Here is a 27,683-nt window from a genome sequence, read left to right as displayed (position 1 = left end):
CCTGTTCGAATTCATAAGCTTTTCGAGCTTAAGAATGCTGCTCAGATATTTCAGCGGCTGATGGACGCAGTGGGCTGGGACCTCCCATGCATCTTCCTGAATGTTATCCTTATTGCTAGATGCAACTATTCAGAGCACACGACCCGCCTCAGACTACCTGCCTGCAGGTGTTCGGGCTGACCATCAACCCCAGCAAGTGTCAGTTCAGGTAGGACACAATTGACTTTCTTGGGCATCGGATCGACAAGTATGGGAAAAATCCACTGCCTGTTTAGCGGCTCACGAAACCTCACACCATGAAGGGGCTGAAAGAGTTCGCCGGTATGATCAACTTCTACTATTGATTCATACGGGCAGCAGCTCGGATCATACACCTGCTTTTGCACTCATGGTGGGGAAAAATAAAGATGTTGCCTGGGAGAGGGAGGCCCTGGAGGTGTTCCAGAAGGCGAAGGATGCTCTAGCCAATGTCACCCTTTTGGGTCCCTTAGGATGGAGGCACCGACCACCCTCATGGTGGACACCTCCATCACAGCAGTCAGAGAACTCCTCAAACAGCCGATCAATGGGCAATGGCAGCCCCTGGCCTTTTTAGCAGGCACCTCCAGCCACCTGAACTTAAATACAGCACCTTTGACTGAGAGCTATTGCCACTGTACCTGGTGGTCAGGCCCTTCCAATACTTTCTGGAAGACAAACAATTCAAGATCTTAGCAGACAACAAACTACTGACTTTCACCTTCCACAAAGTGTCTGATCAGTGGTCAGCCAAGCAGCAGAGGCACCTTTGGAACACGTCTGAATTCACCATGGACATCCAGCACATTGCCAGCAAGAACAACATGGTGGCTGACGCACTCTCCCGACCCGCCATTGAGTCCATCCATGCCCTATCCCATGGCACAGACTGTGAAGAACACGATGATCTGAAATCCTGGCATACAGGATGGTGCTTTTCAGGCTATGGCTGGAGGATGTAGTGATTGCACTGGCAACCAAGAGCTCCTCTGTGATGTCTCCACCAGCAAACCCCATCCCATTGTGCTGGCAGTATGGAGATGCAGGCCTTTGATACAGTGCACAACTTGGTACATCTGGTCATCAGAACCACGGTAAAGATTGTGGCCAACCAGTTCACTGCCACCGCAGTCAGTGGGCCGAGACCTACATGCTCTGCTAGGCATCCAAAGTGCAAACTCACACTAAAGCACCTCCCCAGACTTTTGAGCCAGTGTGGTGTAGGTTCAGCCATATCCACGTCGACATTATGGGACCACTACTGGTTTCTGGTGGGGCGAGATACCTCATCACTATGGTTGACTGCTCCACAAGGTGGCTGGAGGAGGTTCCAATGGCCAACACAACCACAGAGACCTGCGCCAGGGGACTAATCAACATCTAGGTGTCCATGTTCGGAGTTCTGGAACATTTCACCTCCGACAGTTTACTTCAGGGCTCTGAGCAGCACTGGCCAAACTGTTAGGAACCCAACTCCACCATACCAAGACCTTATACCTGCAGCCCAACCGGTTGGTGGAACAGTTCCACGGACACTTAAAAGCAGCCCTGAAGGCCCGGCACAAGAGGCCCAACTGGGCGGATGAATGGTCTTGGGTCCTTCTGGGGATACGCACTGTGTCAAAAAAGGACTTTAATGCCTTTGCAGCAGAAATGGTCTATGGTGCACCCTTGGTAATCCCAGGGGAATTCTTGGCTGCTGCCAAGGATCCTGAAAGGTCCACAGTGGCACTGAAACAGCTGAGGGAAAGGCTGGGTACCCAAGCTCCTCCACAGCCCCCGCCACATGGCCAGCCCAAATCTTTTGTGCAAAAGGGAGCACCCCAGGCATTCCTCCAATGGCCATACGAGGGGCTGTTCAGAGCCATCAGGCATAATGGGTCGATGTGTGTATTGGACACTGCTGGCAAGAGGAAACATTCATCCTTGACTGCCTAAAACCATCCCATGTAGATAATAGCCAGCCAGTCGAGACTCAGCCTCCATGACGCAGAGGTAGGCCAGCTAAAGCGGCAATGGATACTCCGATCGCCAGTTCTGTGTGTGTGTGGGGGGGGGGGGGGGGAGGAGGGGAAGAAATCGTGTAGCGGTCCACGAACTGAGTTGCGATCTGCTCATGAAATGGCCAACGAACATTGATCACGAGGCCCCCACTTGACCCCCTGCACAGCATGAAACAGCGGACAATGGCAGAAATGCCAGCCTGTTGGATGTTGGCACTGTGATGTTGTCACTCATGTCATCAGTGGCAGGGAGTGAATATAAACAGAGCTGGCAGAGCAATAAATCTGTCTTCGACCTCTACTTGACTGTGTGTCGTTCTTACTCCACACTTTGCAGAGTGCGAATGCGACAATATCATGCGTTTGATTCAACAGTGAAATTTGAAGATACATGGCAACCTTTTGTCTCATTTTCATTTGATTTTAATGTTTTTAAATGTGATTAGAGGTACACATACTTCCAGACGAGATGCAGCCTGACCTTTGATTTTTTTTTGATTTACGGTAGGAACCAAAAACTACAAAATATGTAACCCTCATGATAAGCTGCTTATATTTTTGAAAGATGCGGTACCAGGGATTGCCACCTTGTGGCAGTGCAGATATTTAGAAGTGGCCTGTCTAAATTGATTAAGTACAGTAATGTTCATCTTTGTGGGGAATTCATTGCTCTGGTAGAGGTGGTGAGTGCTCCTGCGAACAGGGGGCGGGGGTGGGGGGAGGGTCGTTGTTGTGATCGATGTGTGTGTGTATGAAATATTTTTTATGTCTTTTCTGTATTCACCCAGTCCAATGAAAGGGGGGGGGGGGACTGAGTTTATATTATCAGCTGCACCACAATCTTTGGCTTGGCTTCGCGGACGAAGATTTATGGAGGGGGTAAAAAGTCCACGTCAGCTGCAGGCTCGTTTGTGGCTGACAAGTCCGATGCGGGACAGGCAGACACGATTGCAGCGGTTGCAAGGGAAAATTGGTTGGTTGGGGTTGGGTGTTGGGTTTTTCCTCCTTTGCCTTTTGTCAGTCAGGTGGGCTCTGCGGTCTTCTTCAAAGGAGGTTGCTGCCCGCCAAACTGTGAGGCGCCAAGATGCACGGTTTGAGGCGTTATCAGCCCACTGGCGGTGGTCAATGTGGCAGGCACCAAGAGATTTCTTTAGGCAGTCCTTGTACCTTTTCTTTGGTGCACCTCTGTCACGGTGGCCAGTGGAGAGCTCGCCATATAACACGATCTTGGGAAGGCGATGGTCCTCCATTCTGGAGACGTGACCCATCCAGCGCAGCTGGATCTTCAGCAGCGTGGACTCGATGCTGTCGACCTCTGCCATCTCGAGTACTTCGACGTTAGGGGTGTAAGCGCTCCAATGGATGTTGAGGATGGAGCGGAGACAACGCTGGTGGAAGCGTTCTAGGAGCCGTAGGTGGTGCCGGTAGAGGACCCATGATTCGGAGCCGAACAGGAGTGTGGGTATGACAACGGCTCTGTATACGCTTATCTTTGTGAGGTTTTTCAGTTGGTTGTTTTTCCAGACTCTTTTGTGTAGTCTTCCAAAGGCGCTATTTGCCTTGGCGAGTCTGTTGTCTATCTCATTGTCGATCCTTGCATCTGATGAAATGGTGCAGCCGAGATAGGTAAACTGGTTGACCGTTTTGAGTTTTGTGTGCCCGATGGAGATGTGGGGGGGCTGGTAGTCATGGTGGGGAGCTGGCTGATGGAGGACCTCAGTTTTCTTCAGGCTGACTTCCAGGCCAAACATTTTGGCAGTTTCCGCAAAGCAGGACGTCAAGCGCTGAAGAGCTGGCTCTGAATGGGCACCACTATATCATTCCCATAATTTACAGACTTCAATTAAGTTTCCCTTTCCCCATGATCCCTCTGATTACCATCATCATGGCCAAGCCCAGCTATCCAGTCTCCAACCAGTACAGAAGCTAGATACTATGTTGGAACAATGCCATCTCTTAAAGCAGGGCTTTCAATATACAATTGTCTTAGCGACTTTTGCCATCTTTAACTGGGTAGACCAAAAGGTTAAAGTTGACCCACATCAATGCAGACAAATTAACATCACTTTCATCCTGAATATTACAAGTACAACAAAACATCCAGGCATCTCATCGCCACCAACAATTTCTCATACGAATGCCTATCATCCCCAGGCCAATGGAATGGTGGAAATATTTCATCAACATCTCATCAGCCTTGATGGCTCGGTTAGAGGGGCTGAACTTCAAAGGAGGACCTCCAAGCTTCATCTGCAGAGCTTGTGTACGGTTCCAGGGGAGTTCGTCCCCTACCATTCCAACTCCAGCGATGATCCTAAGGTACTGTTGAGCACCATCGTCGCATGGAGAAAACTCTTCTTTTGTGCCTGAAGACCTCAAAAACTGCAAATATGTCTTTGTCCAAAGGGGAACACTTGGTCAACCTTTACAGATACCCTATGAAGGACCTTATAGGATACCCAAACAAACTCAGTCGACCTGTATTTTGGACATTGGAGGGAAGCCACAGCCTTTCACTATTGACAGGCTTAAACCAGCTCAGGTGGACAAGTCTTCCCCAATGCAGCAGCCAACAGTCCATCGCAGAGGTCGACAACCTAAAAGACAGATAAACCTTTCTGCCATTTCTGGGAGGGTGCTGTGCAGTGGCACTACAACTCTCAGGAAGCATCAAACTGGCCATGTGATGTCAGCGCATGATTCTGGCTTTTAAACGGTTGTGCGGGTGATGCAGAGTAAATCTGTTTGATTTACTCTAGAAATGCCTTTTGTCGTGTCCGCTGCAATTCCAGTGGCCACAAATTGTCAATAAAATTTTGGCAAAAAAGTTTCCAAAAAGTGAAAATATCACATTTCCATTCTCAAATATCTAAGAAACTTATTCACGTCTTCAATGACTCATGGGGGAGATAGCTTTGACCCTTAGCTTCAGGCCACTCCCCCCAAGTCTACACTAGCCAATCATTTGACTCTTGGGTAGTAGTGGAATTCAAAATAATATCGTCTGTCCTGCTGTTACAATAATGCGCATGAAAAATAATCTTAATTTTAAGAGCAAACAAAATTGAAAATTACAAATTCCAAAATCAATTCCTAGTTCTAGTTTCAATCAAAATAAACCAGCTTCTGCTCATTTGCACTTTAAACTTGCCTGCCTCCAGCCTACATAGAATACAAAAAGTTTTCCAAACACTTGAAATTTAAGTGAGCCACAAATAGATTATCCCAAATCAGTTTTATGCAAAGCTAGGCCAAATATATTGAATTACAACTTCAAACTAATATCCAAAAGGCGACTGGCCAATTTAGTACAACGATCTTACAAGCTTTCATCGACCCAAAAAACGTACAAGTTACAACATTACTCTAGACTGAAGCCAAAGACTATAAAATTAAACTATAAGTGCACTGCATTGTGTTCAACCTCAGCCCTGGCAGCTTGACTCGGTAGCCTCCACAAGGAATTTCATTTGGTTTCAATTACCAAGTTGACAAAAACTTCTTTGTTCAAACAATTCAACATAGAAACCAAAAATACTCAGAATCACTAAGTTACTGTTATAGCTCAAACTCAGGCAAAAAGCAGACTTGTGCAAATGAAATCCCCAAAACCCCCTTACAAGGAGAAAATGCCCAGCTGCAGATATGGTAGATTTAGGTACTGCAGACAAGTCTTCTTTTGGAATGAGACATCATCATTCAGAGCCAAATAATTATCAAAGTTCAAAGAAAAACAAGTCACTCATTAGAATATAGGCTAGTTACAAATATACCAAATCAAAGGGAACAGGACAATTAGGTACTCCAAAACACATCGAAAATGCCTTCACCACTCGAACAACTCAGCTAATTGAAATTCAAAGAAAATGCTTGGAATGTTGGAGTAACTCGGACACCATCTGGCGAAGGAAAAAGAGGCAACATTCCAGAATTGCTCCACGCTACTCAGTGTTTCCAGAGCTTTCTGCATTTACAGCAAAATACTGGTAGATTGCCATGGCTGGGGAATTTATAGAGAGCACTCAGTATGACAGTTCTGTACTTTTGTGGAAAAGATGCAATACATTGCTCAAGATATACAGCTGAAGTCTCCTCCCAATTTCAACTGCAATCACATTTACTTCAAACAGTAGAATTTGATGTTTTCCAAAAACCAGCAGTTGAAAATGTGCAATTTTGAAATACTATAATCCAAAAGAATATTTCATAGCAAACACATTTGCATCTTTGAATGCCAGTAACTTAAATAATTCCACAGATTACATTTAATCCTGATTTACTATAGGTGCTTGTAAAAGCACAAATGAGCATTTGGCACATTTCCAAAGCTGTGAAGAATGCAATTTTATTGTTACAGAATACTCATGACATATGCAAGTAGTCATTGTTTTTACAGAGCAAATGATGGGTCCCACAGATTACCCAACATCATTTAATATTTCTCATTGACTTAATCCAGAAAACATTCAGCAAGCATTTTACAACATGGGAAATTTGAAACCTAAGAGAACATCTACAACTCTATATTTTTAGACCAGCAGTTTAAGTACATGAGTGTTAAAACAAGTTTATCCAATTTAGCACTAATCTTACCAGACAGAAATAGCTGCTTATTTGCTGGAGATTGCATGGCACTCGTGTGGCCATCCTTCACACTTTCCAGAGGTGATTTGGACACAGAAGATGGCACCCTTAATTTTGCAGATTGAGACGGCATAGGCAGGCTCCTCTTATTACTGAGAGATGACCTCCGTCCAACTTGATCATCACTGGATGCTGATTTTGTTAAAATAACCTGACAAGAGAATATTTTTGGAAAACACTTAAGTCAACGAATGTTGTGGAAGCCGCTTACATTTGTACAACTGACTAAAATCAGGCTTACAAGAAACAAACATCTAATTTTGTCTCATGTGCAAACATTCCATGTGTGAGGATTGTTTTGCATTCAACTACTACAACTATGCATAACTGCCTAAGTCAAAATCCAAACACTAAAGGGTAATAGACGAATATTACTTACTTGACAAGCGGGTATTCTTACATTTGTGGCAAGTCCAATTGAGAAACAGAACTCATCTTTATGGAAAGCACTTGAATGTCGATGGCTCAGTTAAAACAAAAAACCTGCAACTGTTAAAACACTCATTGTCCCTTTGAAACAGTGGATTTGATCCCTGCCTTGCATATTTGGCCAACTTCCAAAATTACAACACGATTTTTAATACGTCAACAGGGAAGGGATCAAAAGAACACTGCAACAGCCAACTGCATTGTTTCAAGTGTAGACCACGGGGAAGAGGTTTGGATAAATATTTATTTTACCCTCTGAGTATAATAACCATTTGTGCACTGATAGCTAGTTCTCAGTCAAGCACCTGGATAGGATTACACGATGCAAAATTGGAAACTCAGGCAAATTTAAATTGCAATTAACTTGATTTCATTTTGAGCAAAATGATTTTATGACATTCCTTGGAATTTACTATCAGATGCCTGAAATAACAACAAATATATTGTGTCATCTCCTTTCAGTAAGAGATAATGAAAGATCAGCAAGATTTAAAAAATATGAACCAAATTTTAATTGGAAATGACTGCATTTTTGGTAAATCAAGTTCTTGGAAATGACTATGAAAAGTTGAAACCAGTTGCACAATTAATCGCAAGGCTGGATCATCTCCACCAAAAGCAGCAAGAATGTTCAAACCTTAGGGGCTGCACTGAACTGTTCTACAATTGGCACCTGTGAGGAGATTCTTGGCTCTGTACTGCTGACCACCTGAACTAAAGAGAATGGCCAATTTCAAGGTATTCCACATTCCTGGTATGGAAAATCTACCATTCCAAAGTAAAAACAAAGAGCACCAGAGGCACTAAAAAGCAAAACCCCAGCAAAAACTCATGACCCAAAGAACAGATGGTAGATGAAAAGACTACAGGAGGTTCAGCAAATCTGACCACAATGATATCAACAAGCTGAAGGATCTCCCTATGACAACTTTAGCCCAAACTCCCAAGGACCTACCCACTGACAAGAATGGTGAACCTTCAAGACTGGATGTCTGAAAGAAACACTGAATACCACCTCAACCATGACCGTCTAATAGAAACATGCCCAGCCATTCATTTTGTCTGGTCTTGCCACCACTCCTGACCCATTAGGAGATGAAGAAGCAAAACCTAACCAATAAAGGCTTGAGCAGACAGTATTTCCATTTTAGTTCTAAAACATGGCAATAAACAGCTCAAGTCACAAATCCACAACCACAGTGCCCACATCAGATTCCGTTACAGACTTGGGTCCTCAGATTGTAAATAGTCTAGCAGAAGTCCCAAAATCCAGACTCAGGCATTGGGCAGTACTTCTAAAGTTCAAATTTAAGGAGGAATAAAGAGATGAACGAGTAAATTTTTATAGTTTATTCATTAGAAAATACAGAATGCTTCATTTATCAAAGGCATCGCTTGTTGCCGCTGTGCATCTGAGGTGCTTACGCATGCATGCACACAAAAGCCCGCAAAATTTTAAAAGTTTGCGAGTTTTCGATAAGTCTGGACTCTCAGGTGGTTCAGATTTCTGGTATCAGTATTTTTGGACCTACTGTATCTTCAAGAAAGGAAAATTTAATAATAATTAAAAGGGTCTGCCTGCTGATTGTCAGAGAGAGAAAAAAATAATTGGCAAGAGTCCTCAACCACCTTCCAGTGGCTAAGAAACTGCTTCCCTGAACACAAATGTGGTTTCTTCCATTGAGAGGTGCTGGGAAAAACCAGAACCAGGGGTCATAGTTTAAGGATAAGGGGGAATTTTTTTAGGACTGAGATGAAAAATTTCTTCCTTCAGAGAGTGGTAAATATGTGGAATTCTTTGCCACAGGAAGTAGTTGAGGCCGGTTCCCTGTCAATATTTAAGTGTAGGTTAGATTTGGCCCTTGTGGCCAAGGGGATTAGGGAGTATGGGGAGAAGGAAGGAACCTGGTACTGATCAGCCATGATCATAATGAATGGCAGTGTAGGGTTGAAGGGCCAAATGGCCTACTCCTACACCTATTTTCTATGTTTTTATGTTTCTATATTTACCATGTGACATCAAAGGAAATTGAGCACTAACCTTTTCTTTTTCTTTGGCTTGGCTTCGCGGACGAAGATTTATGGAGGGGGTAAAAAACTAGTCTCCGATAATTTGCTAACTATTCAGAAATCCTGATGATTCTGCCTCTGGTACACCAGGTATTGGTTTCTACATGGAGACTTGCCGAGAAGAAATGCCTCCTTGACAGTTTTCTGGGGTAACCAAAAAGATTAATACTGTTTATATCTCAAAACCAAGTCTTTTCATTAATAAAAGTAAATTCCACCAGTCTGGTACCAAAGTCCTAAGCATACCAATTAGATTTGGCCTGGATCACACCAAAACCTCCTCCACCAAGGCATTGTACAATGAACAACTACACAAAATAATCTCCACCTTGTATCTGATTCATGATGGCAAGCACGCCATAAGCCAAAATAGTTGTCAAGACACAGTTCTCTGGAATGCTGCACTTCATTTCCAAAAAACTTCCTAGAGAGTACAGATCATCTTCAGGACCAATGGGGAATTGTTCAACCTCCAGCAACTACAAATCACCTTCAGTCATCAAGCAAGATTGCAGACAATGTTTGCCAGCATGATCAGAAGCAGAGCTCCAAATTGTTGCTAACTTGTCTACTTGAAAAGTTTTGAACATCTAAAAGTCAGAGCTCTTCCACCAACCTGCCATGACTGCACCATACTGCAGTCCAAGAATAAAAGTTCACAGGAAGACCCTGGTCCACATGAGCTACTTGCTATATCTGTGTGTTATCTGTCCCAGCATAGGCTGACAATGTCAACGAAATTCACCATCACTCCAAAATTCCATTTACACTGCCAGGCATCACATCCGCAATGGAGTCTGCTGTTCAGTCATTGGCCTTAGAACCCAAGTGGAAGCAGGCCATTCTCATCAGTGGACAGTGAACATCCCAAAATTTAAAAAAATCTGCAAAATGCAACACTGCCTATGGAAAAAAAAATCAAGGAGCCAAAATTATAAATTGTAAATTATTATTTTCCCAATTTTTGTAATTACATTGTTCCCAAGACATTTTAAATGCTACATCAACCCTACATTTCCACAAAAATGCTGGGTATAGATAGAAATTCCCTTCTGCACCTTAGGTTGATCAATAATGTGTTTTTCTGTGGTGTCAATGCACGTGATTCAAAAATGCACTCAAAGAAATAAATTAAACAATTGCTGAGACTGACAAGGAAGTTATCTGATAAAAGCTAATGCACTGAGGTAATATACTAATGGGGACATAAAATTAGCCAGAAGGAAGCAGAGTGGTGATAATTGTGTTATTTTCAGGTTGACAGGCAGTTACGAGTAAGGTATCAAAAGATTGAGTGCTGGGCAGTGACGTCACTAGGATTGGTGTTACCCAGTGCGGCAGCTCATGGTGTCACCCCCACCAACCCCAAAAGGTACAAGTGCACTGAGTGTAGAAGAAACAAGCGTGTTCCTTGTATGTCTAGAGTTGTGGCAACAGCGCTTGGGTGGGGGGGGGGGGGTGGGGGGGCTGGTAGCAACGCTGACCTGCGGGGTGGGGGGCTCTGATCAAAGTGCATAAGAAGGTTCAAAAAGTAAATTAACTTAGAGTTTTAGCCATGTAGGTATATTGATACATGCAAGCTGAACTTAAAAGTATTTTTATTGTTCGAACTAACTACAGGGATATTTTTATAAAGATAATAAATTTCCACTGAAACACTGCACCAAAATTTTTAGACAGTCATTTTGGTTGTCACCTGGTGCAGACCGCTCCCCCTTATGACACCAGTGGTGCTGGGACCCTGTTGTGCTTGGGAAAATATCAGGTTCGGTGAGTTCACAGATAGGTGAGTTTGGACATAAGTGTTACAATCAACAGCAACTTTAATGAACACACAGGAGGCAAATGGGAAGACATTCACCTTGGACCCTGATACCAGTGGCTATCTATCTTCTACATGCTCACAAACAAGGAGTTTCAAACACACTCCCAATTCCCTCTTCGAATGGGGTAGCAGCTCTCTGCAAACACTGATCTATTGTTGTACTACAGCTCAACTTAAATACAGTGCACACCTTACCCATGACTTCTCCAGCAATGTCCACAGTAGTGATCTGGCATGGAGTGATGTCTGGGGCTTGGACCACGAGGCAGAGACAAAGAAATGTGGTATGCATCAATGTTTTATACTGTTCTGGGCAGGGTGACTGGCCAGTAATGACACAGAGTCATTTAAATAAGCCAATGGCAAGGTGTGCACTACTAGATGGCTAGAGTCCAACTGTGAATGGCAGGTGATGAGACTTCCAAACAAGTTTCAGATAGTTTCACCCACAATGTTCCAGCCAGGGAAGCCACATGTTCCTCCACTATCCACATATAATAGACGATAGCCATTTTCAATACATTTGATCTAGATAATTTAAATTCCAGGTGGCACTGATTGTGATCACCAAATTTAAAGAGGAATCAAAGTTAGGTGGTAATGCAAGCTGTGAGGAATATTCAAAGAGGTTGCAGGGTGAGTTGGACAGATCAGGAGAATGGGAAAATGGCAGATGCAGTGTAATATCAATATTGGAGATTATCCACAGGTGGCAATAATAGGAGGGCAGATTATCTGAACAATGAGAAATTAGAAAGTGGTGCAATGAGACCTGGTGCTGATGGCTGGAATGCTGGTACACCAGGTAGTTTAAAAAAGCAAATGGCAGCTGGTTTTTAATTGCCAGAGGTTTTGAATATAGAAGCAGGAAGGCCTTATTGCATTTGTATAGGACCATGGTGAGGCCACACCTGGAGCATGGTGCAGTTTGGTCTTCTAATCAGAAGAATATTCTTGCTATTAAGGGGGCAAAGTAAAGGTTCACTAGACTGATTCCTGACATGGCAGGACTGATGTATGAAAGACTGGATAGGCTAGGGTTGCACTCAATAGCATTTAAAAGAATGAAAGGGGATCTTAGATGTACAAAATTCTGACAGGATCAAACAGATTCTATACAATAAAATGTCCCATGTTAGGGGTCACAGTCCAAGCATAAGAGGTAAGCTATTTAAGACCGAGATAAGGAGTGACTTCTTTATGCAAAGTGTTGTAAACTTATGGAACTTGCTACCACACTAAGATGAGTCCAATTTATTAGATCTATTCCAAAGGGATTTGGATGTGGCCCTATTGCTTTAACAGATATAGCCAGAGGGAATAGGGTACTGAGGTCAAATGATCGTATTCAGGTTGGGGTTTCTTCTGCACTTATTTTTTTTTTGTTTCTGTTCATAAATTCCTTGAAAGGGTTGCAGTCTTTCAACTTATCCTTTTTCCTCCAAACCTACTTTTTAAACATCCAATTCTATATCTGCCCACTGAGCAACATATCAGTTCTACAAAGACAAAAATAAATGACCGTGATGAGATAAATTCCTCAAGTGACTGCTAGGAACTCATGCCTTCAGTACAGAAATGTGATCCTTGTCCTGTGCTTCTGTGCCAAGAATTTAATTCTCATTTCCTGCCCATCTCCCATTTCATATTTTGATGCCAATGAAATGAAATGACAGCAGCCTCAATACTTATTGACTAGATGGCTATTAACTACTCCCCGACTATCAGCTGCTTGCCTTTCAAAGCTTTTCCATATTAGCAAGATCTTGGCTGCAATCTTCATGTTAAAACTGGTTTCTAACCATGAACCTAGTCTACAGCAATTGCTTCTACAAACTTATCTAATTGTTTCAAGTATTTCAACAACCATGTGTAATTTATCTCCCATGATTCTTCACCAATCATTATTCTCACTGTATATTAAAGCATGGTCTGTCCATCGTGTTTATGCCATTCTCGTTCCCCTCCAAACCCCCCCCCCCCCATATGCTTTTCAAGTCAGGCAATTCTTCTTTCAATTAACCAAAAGTAAATCAATCCTCGACATGCTTGAAAAGCCTTGAAAATAAAATACAAAGAGTATCAATATTTGAAAGAGACATCTTTGCTTTTTTTTTCCCCAGCTGTAACTCTATACTTTTAATTCTCTATAGTGACTGAAACAGACATCACTTCTCTTAAATTTTCATTCAAGGTAATTAGAAAGGTCAGCAGTTCCACGTTATGAAACAATTCAATAAATCTATTAAATTCAAGGACAGTCAAGAATTAGCCATGTGAGTGTGGGTCTTCAGCAAGGTCAGATCAACCTACTGCTTCAATGAGGATCCACATTTTATTTAATGCTATATTTGTCCATATTCTCACTCTAGTCCAATTTGATTCAATTTCAACTTGCTAGGACAAATAAAAGGGATGAAAGCATTTGCCCAGTCTAATGGATTATTAGTCCAGTATTCTGGAATACCTCAGCTATAGCTACTATAATCATTAAACAAATCAGGATTTAATGGTCAAGTTATTTGGTTAGGATCTTATTGTTTCAGGTGCCTTGCTGTTCAGTGTGAGCGATCATGTCTCTCCATCCATCATTGTTTCAGACCCTCCGAATTGTAGTTGTTGCCTCCCGTTTATAACCATGTTAATCCATCTATCACTTTCATTCTGTCTGCCTCTGCTTTTTCCTTCCAGCTTTCCAGTTGTAACTAAATGTTCTAATGCATCTCTTCTCATGATGTGTCCAAAGAATTTTGATTGCTGTTTTCTGATTCTTTTAAGTAATGTACATTTCGTTTTTGTTCTTTGCAGAACTTAGTTTGTCATCCTGTCCGTATATGATGCACATAGGATTCTTCTGATAAACTACATCTCTGTTGCATCGATTCTTTTCCCCCCCCCCACCCCCATTGAATTTGTGATGGCTCATGACTCAGCCACACATCAATATAGGAAGAATGTATTTTCGATTATTTCGGGGCACCAGGCAAGGGTGCCCCCTTAGCCCTTTATTATTTAACTTAGCTTTAGAACCTTTGGCAATTGCTATCAGAGAAGCACCCAATATTATTGGTATTATTCGTTGCAGGGATATTCATAAAGTATCACTATATGCAGATGATTTATTGTTATACATTTCCAATCCTGAAAATTCTATTCCTGCAGTTTTATCTTTATTAGCCCAATTTAGTAATTTTTCGGGATATAAACTGAATTTAAATAAAAGTGAATTATTCCCTTTTAATGGATGGGTCCCTATTTATGATAGTTTACCTTTTAAAATAGCTAGAGACCATTTTATATATTTAGGGATTAAGATTACTAAAAAACATAAAGATTTGTTTAGGACTAATTTTTTCCCTCTATTGGACCTGATCGGCAGTTTACTTACCAATTGGTCACCATTATCCCTATCCATGATATGCCGAATTAATGCTATTAAGATGATGATCTTACCTAAATTTTTATATATATTCCAAGCTATACCTATTTTTGTTCCTAAATCTTTTTTTGATAAGGTCGATTCTAAATTGTCCTTGTATATCTGGCAAAACAAGAATCCTAGATTGGGGAAAAAATATTTACAGAAATCTAAACTAGAGGGAGGGTTGGCATTACCCAACTTTAGAATTTATTACTGGGCAATTAATATTAGTTACTTAAGGTATTGGTTGAATTATTCAGAATTATCTCTAAATCCCCATTGGGTAAATTTAGAAATTAAACCGATACAAAATTTTTCAATTAGCTCTATTTTGGGAGCTGCTCTCCCTTTTACTCTTACTAAATTATATAAACAAATTGATAATCCAATGGCTAAACATACACTACGTATATGGTTTCAATTCCGGAGATTTTTTGGCCTAAGTCATTTTATCTTGGAAACTCCTATTGTACTAAATTTCCTTTTCCATCCCTCTCTAATTGATCAAGCTTATTTACTCTGGAAAGTTAAAGGTATAACATGCTTTTCGGATTTATTCTTGGATAACTCTTTCATGTCATTTGAACAATTATCCATGAAATATGATTTACCTCGATCTCATTTCTTTCGATATTTGCAGATTAGGAGTTTCTTAGTTTCGACTTTACCCTTTTTTCCCCAATCGGGAGACTACGACTGTTTTAGAGGATATACTATACTCAAAATTCCCTCCAAAAGGTGTGATATCTAAATTATATAATATAATTACAAAAATAAATTCTGGGACTTTTGAAAAGTTTAAAAATGATTGGGAAAGAGAACTCAACCTTCATATTTCTAATGAAAATTGGAATAAAATTCTGCGACTGGTAAACTCTTCTTCTCTATGTGCAAAACATTCACTAATACAGTTTAAAGTTGTTCATAGAGCTCATATGTCTAAAGATAAACTCCATCGCTTTTATTCTCATATCGATCCTATATGTGATAAATGTCAATTGGAAATAGCTTCCCTTACTCATATGTTTTGGTCCTGTCCCTCTTAACAGAATTATTGGAAGGAAATTTTTTCCATTATATCTACTGTTTTGAATATTGATTTACAACCACATCCCTTTACTGCAATTTTTGGATTACCTATGATAGATTTGACTTATTTATCTCTTCCTGCGGATCGTATGATTGCTTTTCTTACACTAATGGCTAGAAGATCTATACTATTGAATTGGAAAGAGGTTAATCCTCCCACTGTTTTCCAATGGTTTACCCAAACTATACTATGTTTAAATTCAGAGAAAATTAGAAACTCTGTCTATGAATCCCCTTCTAAGTTTGAGTTAACCTGGCAACCATTTATTCAATATTTTCATTTGTGGTGAGTTGATCTGGCTCTGTTTTCTTTCTATGATTATGTATGATAATTGGGCTGTAAGATGAGATCGGAGTGATCGGCGTGGTTTAGCTATATCTGTAGGTTTTTTTTTAAGTTTTTTTTAATTCAGATTTGTTTTTTCTTCTTTTTTGGGGTTTTTTTTCTCTTTTTTCATATATTGTTATTAATTATATCTTTTTTTTTAGAGATAGTTCACACCCTAAACTGATCAAATTTTTTTTTTATGATATATTTTTATTCTGTAATATTATTGTTTAATATCTCTGTATTAATTCATTACTTACTATGTATTTTTTTTATATCTCTTTGAACTGTATGTGTTTATAAATTATAATAATAATAAAAAGATTGAAAAAGAAAAGAAAGGAAGAATGTAGCAGCTGAAAGTTCCAAGGTGGATGTCAATTGCTATTTTCTTATTTGTTAGGATGTTTCTCATTTCTATATAGGATCTTGTGGCCGAGACTAAATGATCAATAAACACTAGTCTAGATGGATCTTCATTAGTGGGGAATTTGATAAAAATATTTTGGATGGTAATCATAAATCTAACAGGTTAAATTGAATGAGATGGGGCTTAGTTATGGACAAGTTCTTCTGCTGTGTCCTCCAAACGTTGAATCGCAACTGCCAACTGAAATGGCCAAGTTGGAAATAAACAAGAAAAGCATTTGTTAATCATCACTCTCCACATTCCATTGTAAAATGAAAACCTAAATATTTCCTGCATTTGCAAATCTATCAATAGATCCAGCAATTATTTTTTTAAACAATTTGCATCCATGTCTAGAATAGATTGCTTTTTCTACAGCCAACTACCTATCCTTCAGACATTTTTTCACCCAAACTAGCAATTGAAATTACTGCCACAATTTAATCATGTTATTCACTACATAGTTTTAAAACTTGCCCTCTCATTCATCATGTTGGACCAATAGGAATGGGAAAATTTTGAACATTTAATGGAAGTTAACGAACACAAACTTCAAGTAAAACTTTTCAAATGATGCCATCTGCAGTTATAGTTGCTCATGACAGAAAATTAACAAAGTGACTTATTCTATTTACTTATCGGGCTTGCATTTTAAGGCATATAGCAATAAATGTTCACACTTACTTCTGGGGGGTGAGACTTCTCCTCCACTACAGTTACAGGAACATTTAAACCAACACGATTATCTGTTGGAGCTGCTAATATTGCACATCGAGTTCTTGGCTTTTCAGCAAGAGGAACCTTCTGCTTTGAAATATTTATTCTTTCCCTTCCATCACAATGAAAAGTTTTATTAAGCTCATGAGTCGCACTGACAGAAGAAAGTGATGACTTTGAGTAGTGCAATGAGCTGCGCACTTGACTTGATGCTCCATCAATTGAGGCAGATTTTGAGGGTGTTGCAGTTTGACCACTCTTACAATCAGACTTGGAGATATTTTCTGCAAACGAAATAGACTCCTGGTTTGCAGGGAGAGTTTTCTTTAACGCAACATTGCTCAAGTTCAAGAGTGCTGACTTTGGCTTCGAAAGCCGATCCTTATTTAACGCTTTCAAAACAGAAGACTGAGAACATAGAGACTGAGGCGACGTGACAGAACTTGTGGACCTTGGGAAATTTTTCAATGATCCTGATGAAGGGCTGACATTTCTTGGTTGTAAATTCATCTGAATTCTCGATACCACTTTCGGTTTGACATAGTTAAAATTAGGCTTAGGGTAACATTTTATCTCCACTTTGGTCAATTTTGCTTTCCTATTAGCATTCTGCTTTACTTTGCAGCATTGCTTCTGTACTTGGTCTCTGGCATTTGGTTGCAGCTGCAAGTTGGCTGGAGTCTCTCCAGCAGGTGTAGAATAACTCCTCCTGTTAGTTTTTCCAGTTGGATTCAGAAATACAGAGCTGAAAAATGCAGGTTTTGTGGATTCTGGTAAAGGGGTTGACGTTTGAGAAAAGATAGCTCCATTTTCACAATTTGATGAATTAAAAACTATAAACGTGTCTTCATTTACATTGCCGGCTTCCTGTGCATCATCAATCCAATCGATCATTTCTGATGCAGATCCAACGTTATTTGCTTCCGGCAACACTATAAAAGTGTGATTCATTTCAGAGTTCGCTGGCTTTTTGCACATATCAACTTCAAATTTCTGCCCTGTAGTTAATCTCATGGGTTTCTTATGGTCAACCTCATAGCTTTCTTCACTTTTGGCTACCAACTGTTCACCTCCCTTTTCTTTTGGTTTATATTTCATGCACAGCAGGGGATCAGTAGAATTAGCTATGCCACGATCTTTCATCTCCCTGTAGTTCACTTTGGGGTTCTGGGAGCAACCAAGAGAGGATCTAGTACTCTGACTCAATTCTGATTGACAAAGTACTTGGTCCACATCATTGACGACTTGTTGGTGATTTGATAGCACTTCAAGAGTGTCTTTGGAATTGAGGACCATTTCCACTGGCACTTGAGAAGTAGTGAGCATGTCATCTATCAGCTCACTTTCACCTGCAGATTCAAAGATATCCAGGTACTGATCAGAGACTAGAATTGGATCATATGAGCTGTGCAAAAATACCGATGATTCAAGAGCAGACACACTGGGATTATGTTCAGTGCTGTCTAGTCCAACACCTTTCATTTCCAACCCTGGTCCATGAGGCAGTATTGCATATTCTAAACTTTCCATGTGTGTTTTAATTCCTATACCTCCATCATGAATATCGTCAACAGTAAAGTTCAAACTATTGCCCGAAACATGGTGTTGGGACGTTTGAAGAGGTGCTTCATTTGCAATATGAGAGTTCAAGTTTTGCGCAACGTTGGTCGCATGATCATCACTGCAAGGGAGGTGGCTTTTGATGGAGTTACCCCATTTACATGCTTGCATACACCAGCCAGGATCTGTGATTGCAGCAGAGCTCTCAGAGTTGCAACTCACATTTGCAGTCATGTACTGATCTGAAGAACTACTTTGAGAATTAGCAACTGCGTCATCACAAAGGTCATCTTCAGCCATTTCTAATTCAGGTCCAGCTATATCCTGGAGCCCAGAGACGTCTTCATTAGATATCTTGAAGTTGTTATTACATGGATACATTTGCATATTTGGGATCACAGAGGTTTCAATTGTTAACTGGGGTGCAACATGGATTACTTCAGGAGATATTGGTGTACTGGAGGATTTTTTATCATTGATCAGAATACACTGAAAGCCATTTATTGTATTCTCCAAAGATTCTTCAATTCCATTACACTGGTTGGTTTGTAAGCTCATTTCAAATATTTCCAATCAAGTAGTATTTTAGAATATTGATCCAATATCAGCAACAGTACACACAATACTTTCAAGGAACAAAATCTGGAAAGGATAGGTTCTTCCAAAATAGTAATTGCTTTATCAATGTTGAATGTCGATTGTTCAAGCAAATGAACTTCATCTATAACTGAACAGAAAACAAAAGTTAGGTTTAGTGCATATCCAATAAATTATTTTGCAATTGTGAAACTATCTTGGCAATTTCAAGTCAATGTTTGTGGTGGAACTGCACCAAATCTGGAGCCATCCTGAAGTAATTCAAATTTAGTGTTGAATTTTACCAGAAAAATAAAATTAAACCTGTTTGGAGAAAAAGTTTTTCCAATAACAGCACACACAGATTTAATGTGTCTGTAAAAGGCTCAATGTCAGTGCAATACAGCTTGACAAAAACCATTCACCCACCACATCCATGCAAAAGGATTCTAAAATTCCATTTTCCATTCAACCCACAGCCAGCTCAATATTTACATGTTAAAAGAGCACCTTCATCTGCCTGAGAAACAGAAAATTATTCAAATCTGAAATCTCCTACAACATGCTGTTCTCCAACTTTGAACACTCAAGTTCTTTGCCATCTATGCCCCACTTTATCTCAGTTCTCTCTACCTTCTCTCCTCGAAAACAAATTCATTCTTCCCAAAGCAAAGCTGAAATAGTCCACCCCAGGGAACATCTCCAGTACAATCTCATATAGCTCGGAGACACAGTACTCCATTTGGACTAACATTTTATTGTTCTACCAGAATCTCTCAGGTCTTGTATTCTGTGCCAAGACAAAGACAAGAATCAGATTTACTTTCTTTAACTACCTCATCTTACAACACAACAGTTAACCAGGATCCTTGGATATCTACACCAAGGTCCATTATTTTCTCAGTATTTCCTTCTGCCCTCTATTACTCCTCCAAAATAGATGAGCTATTTCAAGGTTAAATTCTATCTGGTATTTTTTGGTCTCACACCCAATATTGTGCCAAAGACAATACTCCTTTCAAATATTACTAGAAATTTTCATATTGTGAATTCCTTCAAATGACTAGGTACTGTGTTTTGCAGTGGCCGACGTTATAAAAGCAAAGCAAGATCAACCTGCGAAAAGCTGCTGGATCTGATAATATTCCCTGCAGAGTTCTCAAGGGATCTGGAACTCAGCTAGCAGATGTTCTCACCAACATCTTTAACATCTCCTTGAGAAGCACTGTGGTCCCAATGTGCTTCAAAGCCACCACCATTGTCCCTGTGCCGAAGAAGATGTCTGTGTCCTGCCTCAATGACTAATACCCTCACATCCAGTCATGAAGTGCTTCAAGAGGCTTGTCGTGCTGCACATCAACCTTCTGCTGCCCCATCACTAGAACCCCTGTAGTTCACATACAGACCAACCATTCTACAGATGATGTCATTGCCACTGCCCTCCATCGAGCCCTCACTCACCTGGAAAGCAAGGACTTGTATGTTCAAATGCTGTTAATATTGACTTCAGCTTGGCATTCAACACAATCATATCACAGTATCTGATAAGGATGTTGAGCCTGCTGGATCTAAATACCTCCCTGTACAATTGGATTCTAGACTCCCTGTCAGAAAGACCCAAGTCCAGATCAGTAACAGCAACTCTAAGACCATCACATTGAGTACAGCCCCCCTCCCCCTGCGCTAAGGCCTCTGTGCTTAGTCCACTGCTGTTCACCCTGCTGACCCACAACTTTGCAGCTAAACACAGCTCGAACCACCAAGTTCGCTGACAACATGACCATTCTTGCCTGATCAGCAAGAATGACGAGTCAGCATACAAGAATGAGGTGCAGTTGCTAATGGACTCATGCAGAGCCTGTTCCTGAATGTTAAAAAACAAAAGAGATAGTTGTCTCCATCACTGAGGCTGTCAAGAGTATTAAGTTCTTAGAGTGCTCTTACAGAATCTCACCTGGTCCCTCAACATAGCCAAGATATCCCAGCAACTCCTCTACTTCCTGTGAAGGCTGAGGAAAGTTCATCTACCCTTATTAAATTCTACAGAGGATGCATCGAGAGCATCCTAGTTTGAAAGCTGTACCTCCTCAGACCACAAGACCCTGCAGAGAATAGTGAACTTAGCGGAAAAGATCACTGCGGGCTCTCTTCCGAGAAGGACATATACAACACTCAATGCAGGTAAAAGGCAATAAACACCCCTCATGTAAACTTTTCTTCTTCGGCAATCTGGTAGGAGGTACTGCAGCACTCAGGTCCTTGCACCCAAATTGGGCAACAGTTTCCCCACCGCCCCCCCACCTAAGCCATCAGACTCCTAAATTCCCAGAACATTTGTGGATAGGGTACCATGGACAGTTATTGTATACATCTTAATATTTTAATGTGTTTAACTTCTAACTTACATTTATATAAATATGCTCTGTGGTCCTGGAGAAATGCTATCTCATCTTTACTATGCGACCATGGTATGAATGATAAACAAAGGTGACTTGACTTGAACATTCACACCCTGATCCTTAATGTGACAAATAGCAAGAAGCACAGCATTGGTTTGCAATACACTCCTCACAAAAACTTCTAAATGGGAAAAACTCAACCATCACCTTCTGCCTTTGATAACAAAACCAATTTGATCCAAATCGCCTATCTGTGACCCTCTCAATGGCCTCATTGAAGTTCACATTACCCCATTAATACATTTAATCAGCTCCTCAAAAGAAAATTCAAATCAGTCAACCATGTTGGCCATCCTGGATTAATCTCGGTTTCCCTGCCAAGTTCATTAAGCCCTGCCCTTCTCAGTTTCCAATAAATTTCTATTATTAAATTCACTAACCTTCAATTACCTGGCTCATCCTTGCTAGTTGTCTCAAATAAAGAAAGAAACTACATTCTGTCCTCTAATTATCTGGCTTCTGTGGCCAAAGAAGATCTGAACATTTTTCAGGGACCCTGCAAATTCCTCCAACTCCTATGGTAGCTATCAGATTCGGGGAATTCATTCATCCGTCTGCCAAGAAATCAAATACCTTTTCACTGCTGATTTTTCTTTTTAATTTCACCCACCTCCCTGAATTCACCAATGTTCTTTTCTAGAGTGAATATGATTGCAATAGTTAATTCACAGGTTTTCTCGGGATAGTACAGTTGTCCTTCATGGCTCTCAACACAATCAGTATCGATGAAAGATTAATCAACTGGAGGTTTGCACTTAAGATGAAGAAACTCAATATGCAAACATTCTAGCTATTAAGTGAAATTATTTACCATCTAACTGATTTGCATCAAGTTTACCCATGTTAAAAACAGGAAAACAGCACTGCAAATTCTCTCCAAAGATTGCTCAAAAGGAGGAAGACATTAATGCAGACGTTGGGATTGAGCTGCAGTCTGGGTCTACCAAATAGAACAAAGCTTTTTGCTCAGTTTATATTGAGCATCAGAACTAGATATTTATGCTCCAGGTTCCATCTGTCTACATTTCTTTACATTCAGCTGTAATATCAATTTATCTCACAAGTTTGATTTTCTTCATTTTAATCATTATATTCCTTTTTTTTTTCCTTTGGCTTGACTTCGCAGATGAAGATTAATGTCCACGTCAGCTGCAGGCTCGTTTGTGGCTGACAAGTCCGATGCGGGACAGGCAGACATGGTTGCAGCGGTTGCAAGAGAAAATTGGTGGGTTGGGGTTGGGTGTTGGGTTTTTCCTCCTTTGCCTTTTGTCAGTGAGGTGAGCTCTGCGGTCTTCTTCAAAGGAGGTTGCTGCCCGCCGAACTATGAGGTGCCAAGATGCATGGTTTGAGGTGATATCAGCCCACTGGCGGTGGTCAATGTGGCAGGCACCAAGAGATTTCTTTAGGCAGTCCTTGTACCTCTTCTTTGGTACACCTCTGTCTCAGTGGTCAGTGGCGAGCTCGCCATATAACACAATCTTGGGAAGGCGATGGTCCTCCATTCTGGAGACGTGACCTACCCAGCGCAGTTGGATCTTCAGCAGCGTGGATTCGATGCTGTTGGCCTCTGCCATCTCGAGTACTTCGATGTTGGTGATGAAGTCGCTCCAATGAATGTTGAGGATGGAATGGAGACAACGCTGGTGGAAGCGTTCTAGGAGCCGTAGGTGATGCCGGTAGAGGACCCATGATTTGGAGCCGAACAGGAGTGTGGGTATGACAACGGCTCTGTATACACTAATCTTTGTGAGGGTTTTCAGTTGGTTGTTTTTCCAGACTCTTTTGTGTAGTCTTCCAAAGGCGCTATTTGCCTTGGCGAGTGTTGTCGATCCAGGCAAAATCTTCGCTAGGATTCTCCTAAATAGAATACCTAGTGTCGCCGAAAATGTTCTCCCAGAATCACAGTGCGGCTTTCGCGCAAACAGAGGAACTACTGACATGGTCTTTGTCCTCAGACAGCTCCAAGAAAAGTGCAGAGAACAAAACAAAGGACTCTACATCACCTTTGTTGACTTCACCAAAGCCTTCGACACCGTGAGTAGGAAAGGGCTTTGGCAAATACTAGAGTGCCTTAGATGCCCCCCAAAGTTCCTCAACATGGTTATCCAACTGCACGAAAACCAACAAGGTCGGGTCAGATACAGCAATGAGCTCTCTGAACCCTTCTCCATTAACAATGGCGTGAAGCAAGGCTGCGTTCTCGCACCAACCCTCTTTTCAATCTTCTTCAGCATGATGCTGAAACAAGCCATGAAAGACCTCAACAATGAAGATGCTGTTTACATCCGGTACCGCACGAATGGCAGTCTCTTCAATCTGAGGTGCCTGCAAGCTGACACCAAGACACAAGAGCAACTCGTCCGTGAACTACTCTTTACAGACGATGCCGCTTTAGTTGCCCATTCTGAGCCAGCTCTTCAGTGCTTGATGTCCTGTTTTGCGGAAACTGCCAAAATGTTTGGCCTGGAAGTCAGCCTGAAGAAAACTGAGGTCCTCCATCAGCCAGCTCCCCACCATGACTACCAGCCCCCCCCCCACATCTCCATCGGGCACACAAAACTCAAAACGGTCAACCAGTTTATCTATCTCGGCTGCACCATTTCATCATATTCCAACTACATCTTGTAAGGGAAAAGTTACAAAATTCCCAACAGATTTTCACTTTACCTTTTATATACACAATTTTGTTTCTTTCTTCTTTTCTTTGGCTTGGCTTCGCGGACGAAGATTTATGGAGGGGGTAAAAAGTCCACGTCAGCTGCAGGCTCGTTTGTGGCTGACAAGTCCGATGCGGGACAGGCAGACACGATTGCAGCGGTTGCAAGGGAAAATTGGTTGGTTGGGGTTGGGTGTTGGGTTTTTCCTCCTTTGCCTTTTGTCAGTCAGGTGGGCTCTGCGGTCTTCTTCAAAGGAGGTTGCTGCCCGCCAAACTGTGAGGCGCCAAGATGCACGGTTTGAGGCGTTATCAGCCCACTGGCGGTGGTCAATGTGGCAGGCACCAAGAGATTTCTTTAGGCAGTCCTTGTACCTTTTCTTTGGTGCACCTCTGTCACGGTGGCCAGTGGAGAGCTCGCCATATAATACGATCTTGGGAAGGCGATGGTCCTCCATTCTGGAGACGTGACCCATCCAGCCCGGGTAAGAAACCTGCATAGGAGAAGGCCACTCCGATATAAAACCTACGACCCAAGGACCTCGCTGCCACGTCCCAGCTTGCTCGGCCACGGCACACGAACCATGGGTGTAAAGGGTGGGGCCAGTACTGCGCGCACTGCACTCCACCTAAAAGCTCCTTTGCGCAGGCCCGAGGACAGGTCCACGTCCTCCCCCTCCACGTCCTCCCCCTCAAAAGATGCTCACAAACTCAAGCTAGCATGCTGAAACATCAGAACCATGCTAGACAAGGCTGACAGCCACCGACCTGAACGTCGGTCTGCCCTCATTGCACATGAACTCCTCAGACTTGACATCGACATAGCCGCTCTCAGTGAAGTCCGCCTGGCAGATGTAGGCAGCCTCCAAGAACGCGGCGCGGGCTACACACTCTACTGGTCTGGCAAGCCTTCGGATGAACGACGCCTATCTGGTGTAGGCTTCATGGTCAAGAGCTTCATTGCCTCCAAACTCGAAAACCTTCCGACAGGCCTCTCGGACCGAATCATGTCCATGCGACTCCCACTTCAAAACAAGCGTCACATCACCCTCATCAGTGTCTATGCTCCAACCCTCCAGGCGGAACCAGCAGAAAAGAACAAGTTCTACACCGACCTGCGCAACCTCATCCAACGTACCCCTACAGCCGACAAGGTTGTCATCCTGGGCGACTTCAACGCTCGTGTCGGCAAAGACTCAGAAACCTGGCCAGGAATCCTGGGCAAGCATGGCGTCGGCAAGTGCAACGACAATGGGCGCCTCCTGTTGGAGCTCTGCGCAGAACAGCGACTTGTCATTACAAACACCCTTTTTCAGCAGAGGGACAGCCTTAAGACCACCTGGATGCATCCCCGATCCAAACACTGGCACCTCCTGGACTACATCCTGGTGTGAGAAAGTGACAAACAAGATGTGCTCCACACCAGGGTCATGCCTAGCGCGGAATGCCACACTGACCACCGGCTGGTTTGCTGCAAGCTCAACCTTCACTTCAAGCCAAAGCCCAGGAACAATAAAGCCCCCAGAAAGAGGTTCAATGTTGGAAAACTGCAGTCAGACGAAGCGAGAGGAAACTTCCAGGCAAACCTCAAAGCAAAGCTCGACGTTGCAACCCGCCTCACGGACCCGTCCCCTGAAACCCTCTGGGATCAGTTGAAGACTACCATACTGCAATCCACTGAAGAGGTACTGGGCTTCTCCTCCAGGAAAAACAAGGACTGGTTTGACGAAAACAGCCAGGAAATCCAGGAGCTGCTGGCAAAGAAGCGAGCTGCCCACCAGGCTCACCTTACAAAGCCGTCCTGTCCAGAGAAGAAACAAGCCTTCCGTCGCGCATGCAGCCATCTTCAGCGCAAACTCCGGGAGATCCAAAATGAGTGGTGGACTAGCCTCGCCAAACGAACACAGCTCAGCGCGGACATTGGCGACTTCAGGGGTTTCTACGAGGCTCTAAAGGCTGTGTACGGCCCCTCACAATTTTGTAAGGCTGCCATAAATACTTAAAAACTACAAGTTGGAACACCTGTCTACAAGGATTGCAGTGGGTTGTAAAGAGAATGTAACATGACTGATTGCACTCAGAGACAAGTGAGGAGTACAAACACGCTTTTAATAGCTTACAATCAATGGCCTGCAGATACATTAGTCCTCCGGTGAATCTGAGGTAAGGCAGGAAAACCAGGGTTTTTAAATCGGGGTAGGTGAGGGTGGAGCCATCTGAACAATATATAGACAGTGAATTTCAGTTCACTGCATTCATCCTTCCTTCAGAATTGAGCCTGTGGGTGGAGAAACAGAGACCAATCATTCAAAAAAAAACTAATACTTTACAAATATTTACCTGTTAGGGATCTGGTAATTCTGGTCAAGCACTGCAGAACTGGAGGACTTTGGGCTTCCGAAACTTCCTGGATCACATTGTACAAGGTCAGTGGGTCTCGAGGGCTTGACCAGAATTACCACTTCCCAAGCAGTGTCCTCCAGGACCCTGACTGGGGTACTCTGTAGTTTCTGACACACTCGAGGCATCTGATTCTCAGTTCTGGCAGGTGCCAGGTCTCTGATCAAGACTGTGTCCTCTCTGCTGTCAGGGTATGCCAAGTAGGCATACGTTGGGTTGGCACGCAGCAGTTGCACCCTCTTGATCAAGAGATCTGTCTTGCTCCTCCTCCCTTGCTTTCTCAGCAGGACTGGCCCTGGTGCCATCAGCCAAGCTGGGAGAGCAGTCTCAGACGTGGATTTCCTTTGGAACGTAAACATAAGCTCGTGCGGAGTTGCGTTGGTCGCCATGCAGAGGAGCGACCTCGGAGTTGAGTGCCGTGGGTAGGACTTCTTTCCAGTGCGAGTCTGGAAGGCCTATGGACCAGAGAGTCAATTTCATGGCCTTCCATACAGTCGCGTTGTCCTTTTCAATTTTTCCATTCCCCTGGGGATTGTAGCTAGTCAACCTGCTTGAAGCGATGTCCGTTACAAGCAGGTAAGGGCGTAACTTTTGGCTCATAAATGGTCACTATAAATATAGATGGGATACCCAAACAGGGTGAAAATAGAGTGCAAGGCCCTGATGACCATGATGGTAAGTCATGTCTGGGCAGGGGATGTCAAATGGAAAACGTGAATACTCAATGACATTGAGAAAGTACACCTTTCTGTTGGTGGGAGGGAGGGGGACCCTTGAAATCAACACAGTCGTTCGCAGGGGCGGGATGCCTTCATCAGGTGCACTTTATCGGGGTGGTAGAAGTGCAGCTTGCACTCTGCGCAGGCCTGGCAGGACTTGGTCATTTCCATGTCCTCAATGGAGTAGGGTAGATTCCGTGCCTTGACGAAATGAGCCATGTAGGTGATGTCTGGGTGGCAAAGCTCATTGTGCAGTGACCTCCAGTGACCACAGCTGGCCAGTGTGTGCAGAGGCATAGCTTCAACTTGACAGGGAACCTGGAGGTTCATTGAGAGTACCTGGCCTGTCACAATTATAGGTGA

General features: G+C 42.5%; 1 protein-coding gene across 2 annotated transcripts in view; it reads right to left on the bottom strand.

Annotated features, from left to right (window-relative positions):
* mtus1b (microtubule associated tumor suppressor 1b) overlaps positions 1-27,683 on the bottom strand; it is a 212,087-nt gene that overhangs the window by 123,578 nt on the left and 60,826 nt on the right. For both annotated transcript variants that reach the window (XM_069924546.1, XM_069924545.1), the window contains exons 2-3: positions 16,921-19,240; positions 6,615-6,816 (exon numbers count right to left, since the gene is read on the bottom strand). In XM_069924546.1, coding sequence (XP_069780647.1) covers positions 6,615-6,816; positions 16,921-19,071 — 2,353 coding nt within the window. In that variant the 5' untranslated portion in view covers positions 19,072-19,240. The remainder of the gene's footprint in view (positions 1-6,614; positions 6,817-16,920; positions 19,241-27,683) is intronic.

This window comes from Narcine bancroftii, chromosome 3 (genome assembly GCF_036971445.1).
Source record: "Narcine bancroftii isolate sNarBan1 chromosome 3, sNarBan1.hap1, whole genome shotgun sequence".
Classification (NCBI taxonomy): domain Eukaryota; kingdom Metazoa; phylum Chordata; class Chondrichthyes; order Torpediniformes; family Narcinidae; genus Narcine; species Narcine bancroftii.
This window is presented reverse-complemented; position numbering and strand designations above follow the sequence as displayed.